Raw genomic sequence first — 11697 nt, 5'->3', positions numbered from 1 at the left:
GAAGTTATCAATGATTAATGGGATCATTGAACACAGGTGCTTATTTGAGGGACCTAAGATGGGAGAATTTGAGCATCAAAATGAAGAACTGCCATTGATTGAAACACATCAAAGATATAAAAATTCTTGACTTCATAATGATTCCTTAACAATGAAACTCATTAGTCATGATTGAAGGTTGCCAGCGTACCAAAATCACTATCCTGAAACTTGATAAAGGGAAAAACATCGGGCATTGATCCGTCCTTTCTTGTATGAGCTGTATTTCAGTGTACCCAAAATGCTAATGAGAATGCCAACTAATAAATGAAGAATGAATGATAGAACAATCACCATTTTGCTACTCTTAATGAAATAATACAAAGGACACTTATCAATGGATGCTAAAATTAAGGTCAAATGTTGATGGGGAACTTTTTAATAGATGGATTAAGCTGGCACCACCTGCGCCCACGGATCAATCTTATCAAGTCTGGGACAACCAGACATTACGTATTTCCTGATGTGATGCAACAGAAAGTACCACCTGTGAAGGATTCTTGCCTAAAAATTGAACCTGCATTTAATCAGAACTCCAAATTTAACACAGGATATAGAGATCAGCTAAATTCAGATTGTGGGACATTCTGCAAGACAAATGCCCCAGTTTATGAATGGCATTTAAAAAGGAGTGAGGGAACTACTGCAAAATCAGAGACTTAAGAGACATATAACCAAATGCAATGTGTGGACCTTGTCTGGATCCTGACTTGAAGAAAGCAACCGTCAAGACATTTTTTGAGACAACTGAAATTTTAATATGTACTGAGCCATTAGATGATACTAAGGAATTGCTGTTAATTTTGCTAAGAATGTTAACAGAATGTGGCTGTATTTAAAAGAAAAAGTCATCACTGATGCATATTGCAGTACTTACAGGTGAAATTTTTTAAAACTTTAAAAAAAAGACACAAACATAGCAAAATGTTAATTGATAAATCCAGGTGATGAGCATAAAGATGTTCATTACTAATAGCCTCTCTACTTTTATGTATGTTTGAAAATTGTCATCACAAAAATTAACAAAGGAAAAATTATCAGGTTCTTAGAAGTAAATACTTTTCAAGTGCATAACAAATCTTGTTCCACGTAAACCTAAAAAAAAAGGCAGTTATAGCAGAGGATTACACTCGCCAATCTTTTGATTTGAACTAAGGTCTTTTTAAGTATGGATCAACTGATTAGAGTTTCTCACATAAACCACAGACATAATGCATCTAGAATTTCTAGTTTGTTTCTTTAAAGTGGACCAGGAACTTAAAGACACAAGTGAAGGAATCTGAACTCAGAGTCCTAGATTTTATTTTTATTTTTTACAATTCTTCCCTATCATTTACAATGATCTCGAACACAACTAACTTGTCAGCAACTTTTTTAGCTTTTCATCTCTAAAGTTTCCCCCACTTACAAGTAACTTTTCATACTCGTATTTCATTGGTTTATGTAATATTTAAATTATATAATTACAACAGTGACTGCCACTGGCATAAACAGGTTTGGGAACAAACAGCTAACTGGAGGTCAACATACAACTGGTGGGAGCAGTACTTCTCCAGCATACCAGAAGGAAACCCAGCGGTGAGCCTTCAGTTCACCGTGAATGAATGTCAGTATGTTTTAACCTGGTTAGCCAATCCAGTTGGAGGAGGGGTACAAGGATGGGTAAAAACAGCCTCTCTCATAAGCAAACATCCATCTTTGAAAAATCACTCAGATGTAGGAACACACACACATCCTGGCCCACCCTAACACTGTGGAGCCTGGGGCAAGAGTATAAACAGAGGCCAACCCTGACATATTTTAAGTGTCTAAAGAGGTAAGAACCATCAATCAATCAAAGCAATCTCTGTAGATATAGACAGATAGATAGATAGATAGATAGATAGATAGATAGATAGATAGATAGACAGACAGACAGACAGATAGATAGATCGATCGATCCTTCTACCGTGACAAGTATTTCTTCTCAAGGAACTGAAATCTAAGTTCAAATTTGGAATTCTCAGACATGTGCTGGAAAGTGACAGCCTGAGAACTAGGCTGGTTCTTCCGCTAAGCCCCTGGGTGTGTCTCCTTTTACTTCTAGCTTCAGCTTGCCACAGGGGTCCTGGTATGCATGCATGTGGACACCCCAGTCTGCACATCCAAGCTCCATCCACACTCTTTACAAACTGCCACCCCTCGAGTATAAGGGTATATACACCTGTAGTGCAGTCTTTCTTCAGGATGGACTTGGGGAGGACTGCATGTGTTCTGGAAGCAAGCTTTAGGGTGGTCAGGCAGGGAATTCTGGGGTGCTGGCTATCTGGTGCATAGTCTACAACTGGGTAGAGGAAGACGGAAGACAGACTCCAAGTGGATACAATCCCCTGGCTCCTTCAACTTTTCATTCCATGGAGAGAGGCACAGCCAGAGTGAGGATCAGGGCAGGGACCCCTCTTGCCCAAGTCTAAGTGCACATACACACCCATCATACTATATTACGGCTGGACTTTTTCCATTTCATAATATCATGAATACCCTTCCATTAATAGCATATTCTGTAACAGCTGTGTGGCGTTACTTGGAAGCACCACAATCTAATCATCCCGGTGACCTTGCGCAAAAGAGGCATAAATATCTTACCAGTACGATGCAGTGTAAATGTAAAACAGGGTTTAGAAAGGGAAACACTTGGACAGAAAGGCACACAATTTCCTGGGCTCTTATCCCAGAGATGCAGCCAGGCACAGTAGGACTGGTATACCAAGGAAAGGGCTCTAATGGAAGCCAACTCCTATAACAGTCTACATAACATTTACGGGGAGGGGGCGGCTAACAATATATCTAGACAACTACGTTAACAACGGTAGCTTACTGGTGCAGCAAGTTAGAAAAAGGGGAGCCTTCGAAATTCTGGTAGCCCATTCTTTTCTTCAGTTAACAATTAGGTTGCCTGTATTTTGCTATCATCATGCTGCAATTATTGGCTTATTTGTGAGTATCTAAGAGAAATACCTAGACATGAAATTATCTTTTCAAAGGTATGTGTATTTAAAATCTTGATATTGCCAAACTGTTCTCCAGAAATGCTGCACCCATTCACACTCCACCTTCTATACGAGGGCACTGGTTTTTCAGTATCTTTGTCATGCTCCTTTCTCTGACTCAAGACTATCCGGTCAACCTTCATTCTTCTCTTGGTGAAAATGACCTTAGTTACAGGAGCTCCAGTCTCATCTAGTCATTGATTGATTTTTTTTTCTCCTAAATTATTTTCAAGTTAGAATACAAATTTTAAAAAGGCTTAGGTTCTGGTTCTGATTCTCTTAGCTATCATCTACCAAAACGTAACCCAAGATGTGACAAGCTCCAAAGACAGAAACTAAGGTCCTGATTTATGTAATAGTTACAGCATGTTTCATCTTCCATCCATAGCTGCACTATACAAAACAGCAGCGATTAGCAAGATGTGGCTCTTTACATTTAAATTACAATAAAAAATTTAGTTCCTTAGTTGAACTAGCCACATTTACAGTGCTCAACAGCTGCCCGTGGCTAGTAGCTACTGTGCTGGACAGCACAAACAGAGACCTGTCTATCATTGCATAAAATTCTGTTGAACAGCACTGCTCTAAAATGTAAGCTTTTGGGCAAAGAGAGGAAGACTTTTTTATCTTCTCATCCCCAACAGGACATTGTAGATATTTAATGAGGGGTTGGTAAATGCAAGCACTGAAGCAAAAGAAAGCAGGAAAAAAGTTTAATTTTTAGATGAGATATTCCAGGTGCTTTTGTAAAAACTTAACGCAGTCATTCCATACAGAACATACAATCATTTAGACATACAAGTTACTCCACTTTGAATATTCTATTTTAAAGTTAAAAAACCATTTAAAAGGCTTTGTCTTGTTTCCAAGGAAAATGAGGCAATCTGCTTATTAAAACATTAGTTTGCAGCACAGAGTACATTATAAGTAGATCATTAATGTTTTTCATCCGTAACTTACAGGTTAAACCTGAGGAATTAGAATTTTTATCATCAGACTGCATAGCAAAACCATGTTCAGATGATAGACATACCAAATAATCTGTAGATCAAGATAACCCGTAAACCACTTAATAAATCCAATTTAAAGCAAAACAAATATGTTAGGAGAGACACTAAATGATATGCAGGTTAACCAGGTTTTTAAATGCTTCATCATATTTTTAAAAAATGAAACACAACAGAAGTTGTCAAATGTTAAGTGGGCAGGTACACCTTACATCATTCATCTAATTACAACAAACTATTGAACCATTTGGTTGTTTGGGAAGATTTAAGCCAAATTCAGTCTTTGCATGTGGCACTGAGCAGTCATAAATTGGAAGTGCAAATGCCTGGATGGAAACATAGCTTACATCATTTATTTATGCTCCTATTCTACACTGACACACTAATGCTGTGGGAGAAATTTTACAGTTCTAGAAACTGATATAGAGTAACAGCCTTGATGAGAAAATACAAAAAGACCACAGGTCATGCAAAAACTAAAGAACGTTAAAGGACATTTTAATCAGGGTTTTTTTTTTTTTTTTTTTAAATCACATTTGAAGTTCTGGTAATACCACTTGAAGCACACGCTTTATCAAAGTAATGTGGAAGTATCCAAACACTTAAATCTTTTATTAATTGAAAATAATACCTTACATTTATATAGCATTTTACTGTTGTTGAAGCAACTTCACATACTCCATTTCATTTTATTCCTCACAATAGCCCTGTGAGGTAGGCTGAACAAGTTACAGTTATTTTATGTAAGGCAATGGAGGCCCAAGGACGAGAAATGATTTATGTAGAGGTCACAGATCTTGTATATGGTAGAGTTCAGGTAATTAATTTTAAATACTTTAGAAGAAATGAAGCCAAGCTACCTTTTACATTATATCCAGAAATTTTAAAGACTAGTGGTTTTTAATATAAATTACTCTAAAACTTTAGCTATTATATATCTTATAGTATGAATTAGTTATAAATTTGATTTTAAAGAGTCTCCTTTTTAAAAGGTAAATTAGACTCAGCACTTTGGTACCTTAAAGATATTGGAAATGTTAAAAAAAAAATTATGCATTCTCATAGCCCTTAGGCTCTCCAAAAAGTTCCAATACTAATAAAATGCTTTTTACCAATCACTTATAATTTGACTTTCTTTAAAATTGGTTCAAACTTAAGAAGTTCCAAGCCAAAGCAAACACATTCACCTACCTTCTGCCCTACATACTATGAAATCCTCTACATGTCCATTCCCGAGGACTAACTTATATTGAACGGGTACCATTAAGAAAATATATCAGTTTAAACTAACATGGTTCAAATGACTATGATTCAAAAGTCAGTACCTTATATTGACCCAGAAATAACAAATACTGTTTTAATTTAATAATCGAGTAGTCTGAGGAGAAAAGTACTATGGTAACCTCTGGTATTTATTTATAAGCCAAGACTAACCTTTATATGGCATGTCCAACAATATCTTTTCAACAAAAACAATATATACCAAATGTAATCCATTTAAACTCCAAATTACTCAAAAAGCTTACAGTATTTACATTAATCAAATATTCCAGGTAACAAAGCTATCATATGTGACATACAAGGATCACAAATATTTGCATAATGTGAATACTGTAAGATACACACAAAACTAAAACTATACTGAACATGAGGTAATCTTTCTGTGATGATTAAAGAAACATTCATGATCTCTTATAATGCTCCAGGACTGGCATTATGAAGTGTACATTTTGGTTTAAAATAACAACTTTATGGTTGCTTGGATGCTGAGTAAATTTATGCTGACCATATTCTTCCCCAAAAGAATATATCCAGTGTAAAAATAAAATCAAGAAAGAAACCTTTCTAGACTCACTTTATGTGCCTATATAAAAGTAACTCATATTATATGCAGTTACTTTGAATTTTTTATAAACTATAACAAATTTACTTTTTAAAATTTCTGATTTATTAGCAAAACATTGTTTTTAAGATGCAAACTTTGTCACACCACTCAAAAGCTGGAAAACTATATGCACAGTAAATCAAATTTGGAAATCTGAATACAAAGTATGACTGCCATATCACAGACACTTAAATATTTGTTGTATGAATTAGCCAGTGAATGAACACTGATATAACAAATATGGGGTTTTTAAAAAGAATTATTATGATAACTTGAAAATACAGTCCTTAGTTTTTTTTAGTCTGGAATCACACATTTTACAGTAAGAAGTCTATACTGTCCTCTTCTAAAATTAATACTCTTTGAAATAACCATTTTCCATATATACCCTTTTCCATTTTTCCCCTATGTTTCCAAAAGAAACAACTAAAAATATATAAGTGACTATAACTTTATGGAAAAGGTATATAGAGAAAAACTAATCATCCTAGGTAAGTCATGAAACAGAGTATCTTAGCCTAATTAAAAGATTTCATTAGCAATTATTTACTTCTATTATTTATACCAACAAGGATCAGTCACAAAAAATTCAATTATACATGATACTGTTCACGCTTTAATTTCATAAATGAGTAAATAAAACCAAGCCAATATGTCTCTTTAGATGATAACATGAGGAAAAATCACTGTTTGCAGAACAAAGCAGACCAAGTCTAGCTGTACAGCAGCAGTTCACGGCTTGTCAAAATGGCACAGACGCCATCAATTAAACCCATGTACAGACAGGCACGCCCCCAATACTTTCAGTTTGTTTACCTATACCTAGAATATTCAAAGAATCATTGTATATTTAAATTTCTATGTGCATTCAGTTATTAAATGCTTGGCATATACATATTTACCAAAAGTTGAAGATGTATCGTGACATGGTCAACCCAGAGAGTCAAAATGAATTGTAAAAAAATTCTTTTTCTAAAGTGCTTAAGGCAATTCCTTCATTTCTTTATCCAGTTTACTAAAACTGGTTTGGGATTCAGCTGCTAAAAGAGAAATGCAACACCAAATGCATGTATTTATAAAACATAATTTTTGACACTTGTGATACATCCATTACTGTCACTTCTCTTGCATTTCTTTTACTTGAAAGCAATCATGTTTGACCTGTCAAAACAAAGAGTAAATAAACCAATAAAGAATGTTTGAAAGGGTATACCAACTTTCCACAATGTATTAAATGACCAAAAGAGCTCAATATTTTTTAATTCAAATGTCAATGACAATGTTATATATTATGGTCAAGTTAATAGTTACCTTAATTTGAGACTATTTAAATAGGCACTACAGTTGTTTATTTTCCAGTTTGAAATGAGGGTGACAAACTTGCTCCAGTTTAACTTAACACAAACAAACTTAAAACAACTAAACTAAAAACCCATACATTTTGCTCTTTATTTTTAGAGATCTTTAAGAAGAAGCATAGTAAGAGGAAAACCTCAGATTCTTATTTTGAAGTAATCATCATATTACTTCAAATGAATTTTCCAAATGATTATTCGAAAATTTTATATGAAGGGTTTCAAATGATGGCATGAGCACAGGAAAGAATCATATGCACTCCTCCAGCCCCTGATTAATATGTCCTTTTCCCCATGCCCCTGCAATAGAAGGCTCTCACCAGTACAACATAATCATCTCTGACTTAAATATCACTTGACACTGCATGGGGAATGGAGCAAGAGCATGCTTAGAGGAAGAAGGCACTGAATTAAAGAGAAGACACAATTACATAAGACATAATAGTAAAAAATTTTATACAAGAACTTCTGGCTTTTTCTGTGTCATTTTTGCTAAAATATGCATGTGTAACTGTTCACATAAAGCAGCTCCACCACTAAATTACTGCTTTCAGGTTTGACTCATGAAAGAGAATGATAATTTCCTGTTTCCTTAGGTCCTGGAAAAACCTCGCTGTAGGGAACAGAACATCCAAAAATTACTTTCAAAATCTCTACGAGGAACAAAAACAAAAATTATATTTGTTTGGAGAATCAAAAGACTATCTATTGACGTATTTCATTCTCTAGACTGCCTTATAATCTTTAAAATTACCAAAATGTCATAGATAATGGTGCAGATATGAATGTCCTCTGGAAAAATAAAACCCAGTTCAAATAAATTCCTTATTTAGATTTGTTTTACCAATGAACAAAACATCACATCAGTAAGCAGTAAACTTTAAAAGAGAATGAGGTATTCCTATTCCACAGGTCTTTCTGTAGAAAGAAACTCAAATGTAAATAGCAATGGTCATTTCTTGGGGAAAAGTTGTCATAGGACAATATACTTAAAACGAAAGAAAGTCAACATGAGAAAGTAAAGGTTCCAAAAATTAAGGAATATACAAATTCAGCCCTCTTTAAAATGCTCAAGGACTTCTTAAACACTGTAATTACAACTTTCAGTTTGGCCCAAAAGACTTGTGTTACAAATTTTAATCAACTTATTAAAAATAGATAGTTCTGCTTAATAACCATGGTTTTTACTCATTTCCCTAAGTTTGGGAAAGATTATTCTATGTTGATTTTTGCAAGAATTATACCTCCTTAGAAAGCAAATGAAGGTAGCTAAAGGAAAATAACCTCTGAATAGTTATGTTTGAAAAACTCATGTGTCAAATAAGTCAGAGATATGTAGATTTTTTTCAAAACACTGTTTAAACCATTCCATATCTTATTAAAAAGCAGATATAAATGATTTCAGTAAAGAATAGTTTTAGGCACCTCCCTTTATAACCTATCCTTCTTAGATAAAACTTGGGTGTGTAGGTTTTCCTACCTTCTATATAACTTTAATAAACTTTCATTCCAACCAGAAACGTTAAAAACCAGTAGAATTTTTATCAGTTATTACCAAAATCAAGTGGGAATTTTACCAAAGTAACTATTAAAGGTTGTATTAAACCAGACGACAAAATCAGAAAATATAAAGCTTTTAAAAAATCTTACCCATCATCCAAAATGATGGAATGAAAAGAAGTCTAATTAAACAGGGCAACATATAAAGAATATCCCTTTGTGTATGTCTAGAAACTCTTCCTATCCACTCTCTATTTTGAGTTGTAACCACAAGAGAAATATCACGATATTTGGAAAAGAGAAAACGATATTCAATCTAGTCAATAAACAAAAGAGGATAATTTAGCAATACTCAACTTATTTATAAAAGGGGAAAAATAAACCATTGTAAGAAAAACTTTCTAGCATCCCCAACCAATTATTTGAATTTTTAGAAACACTTAAGAGCACTGTATATTTTTAAAGCTTCAGTGTAAGAACTAAATAATAGGTAATGATGAGATAAAAAAAGAGTAATGATGAGATAAAAAAAGAGTAAGTATAGAAGAAAGAAGGCAAGATTTCAATGCTTTTCACCTCAGGCCCCAGGGCTACCGTATGTAACTAAACATATTAGAAGAGCCAAAGTAATCCAAGAAAAGCAAAAATGAGCTTCTATGTAACTATTTAAACACTGCCTTTTTTCCCATTTACTCTTCAAACATTAGTTTCTCGCTTGATATCTGCTTGCTTCTATGATATTGCACAGTAGATTCCTGTGAATGCTTCATACTAGATGCTTAACACTAAAAGACTCCAGGCCTTAAAGCAGAACATAGCAAATCTGATTTCCACCACTCAAGTTTCTGTGATTAGTAACTCCACAGAAAAGCCACCCAATCAAACGGGGGGGTAAACGTATTCTGAGTAGTCATTACTGGGTAACATTGTTCAGGCTGCTAGTGGAACCAGTCATTCCATTTTCACTTTTCTGAAGTGTTCTCACAGCACTTGGAACCTGCATCCCAGTACTCAAAGAAAGTCCACCACACCAAACCTAAGAAAAGACAAAAACAAAGCTTCAGTCAGATTTCAAATCAAATTAGAACTTAAATGATCCTTAAATTTCTTTCCATTTGAAAGGCAAAATGCCACATCTGTGAACATCAACAAGTTCCAAACTGATAACCTTCATATTTGAACTGAGGAGAAGTGGAAAGGTTAACAACTCAAGAGTCTTTTAGAACCAGAGAGGCCAGAGGAAGTCTTTGTGGTAGCAGAACCCACTGGAACTGCACACAAGAGGGAACTAAGAGCTGCAGAAATTTAGAGATTAAATTAGATTAATCTAGGCAAAAGACACTGGCGATCATTATTGATGCTAACCTTCACTATTCAAGAGAAGTGCACAAAGAGCCAACCTCCTTACCCCAATTACTGCTTTAGATGTTGATAATGAGGTGTGCCCTGAGACTGTAGGCATCTAACATCCCTCTGTTCACAGAGTAAAATCCATTAGTTTCTTCCCTAACTTCTTAACAATAAGAACTCTTTTATAATTCTTTAAGAAAGACTCCTGAGAAAATGCAAATGGCAATATCCAGATACACTTGCCATATTCTATTAATTATCATAAATGTGAATGAGTTCATGAAAGATAAAACTGTTTTATTGTGAACAAAGCAGCTATCCTTCAATAAAGTCAACAATAACTGATTTAGAGTCAAGAGAATTAAAATATGAAAATATGGATCATTTAAACTATCATCAACTGCCATGTATGTGGCAGACACAAGCTTAAGGCTGGGGAGAGTCTAGAAATTGTTTAAGTATTCCCACCTTTGACTATATCCTAAAGTGTTCAGTATTTACTAAGTAACTATAGTACTGTACCAAAGAATCTACTGACCTGTGCAATTTATAACTACATAATTAACATTCTAAATTTTTAAAAAAGCAGGTTCAGTAATGACAACTACCAAAACAAAAAAGCAACTCTCTAATTCTAAAACTACTTACTATATTATTTTTTCGGAAATTATTTAAGCTATTTACACAGATATTTACTCAAAATATCTACCACAAAAGTAGAAGGGCAAATCAGTGGAGAAAGGTTAGCCTTTTTCAGTAAGTGGCACTGGAACACCTGGACACCCATATGCTAAAAAACAGATCTCAAACCATACCTGGTAGCATATACAAAAATTAACTCAAAAAGGATCATAGACCTAAATGTAAAACCTAAACTGTAAAACTTCAAGAAGAAAACATAGGAGGATATCTTTGTGACCTTGAGTTAGGCAAAACATGATCCATAAAAGAAAAAAAAAATTAATAAACTAGACTTCATCAAAATGAAAAACTTCTCTTCGAAATGTTCTGAAAATGAAAAAAACCACATACTGGGAGCAAATACTTGCAAAACATTTATCTGATAAAGGACTCATATCCAGAATACATAAAGAAATCTTAAAACTCATTACTAATAAGAAAACAACCCAATAAAAAATATGAGCAAAAGATTTTAACAGACATTTCACCAAAGAAATTATACAAATGGCAAATAAGCACATGAAAAGATGCTCAATATCATTTTTCCTTAGGAAAATGCAAATTAAAACCACAGTGAAATACCATTACACACCTACTAAAATGGCTTAACAACAACAAAAAATCTGACAATATCAAATAATGGCAAGGATCTGGTGAACTCTCATATATTGCTAGCAGGAATGCAAAAGTGGTACAGCCACTTTGGAAAACACTGTGGTAGCTTCTCATAAAGTTAAACATATACTTTCAACGTGATCTAGCAACTTCACTCCTAGGTATTTACCCAAAAGAAATGAAAACAAATATTCACAAAAAAACCCATCTATGAATGTTTATAGTGCCTTTATTCC

General features: G+C 34.1%; 1 protein-coding gene across 1 annotated transcript in view; it reads right to left on the bottom strand.

The window, feature by feature from the left end:
- Positions 1-4672: 4672 nt before the first annotated feature.
- Positions 4673-11697, bottom strand: part of FSD1L (fibronectin type III and SPRY domain containing 1 like) — a 61301-nt gene continuing 54276 nt past the window's right edge. Inside the window, exon 13 of the mRNA XM_058523706.1 lies at positions 4673-9851. Coding sequence (XP_058379689.1) covers positions 9729-9851 — 123 coding nt within the window. The 3' untranslated portion in view covers positions 4673-9728. The remainder of the gene's footprint in view (positions 9852-11697) is intronic.

Source organism: Diceros bicornis, chromosome 28, assembly GCF_020826845.1.
Source record: "Diceros bicornis minor isolate mBicDic1 chromosome 28, mDicBic1.mat.cur, whole genome shotgun sequence".
Lineage (NCBI taxonomy): Eukaryota > Metazoa > Chordata > Mammalia > Perissodactyla > Rhinocerotidae > Diceros > Diceros bicornis.
This window is presented reverse-complemented; position numbering and strand designations above follow the sequence as displayed.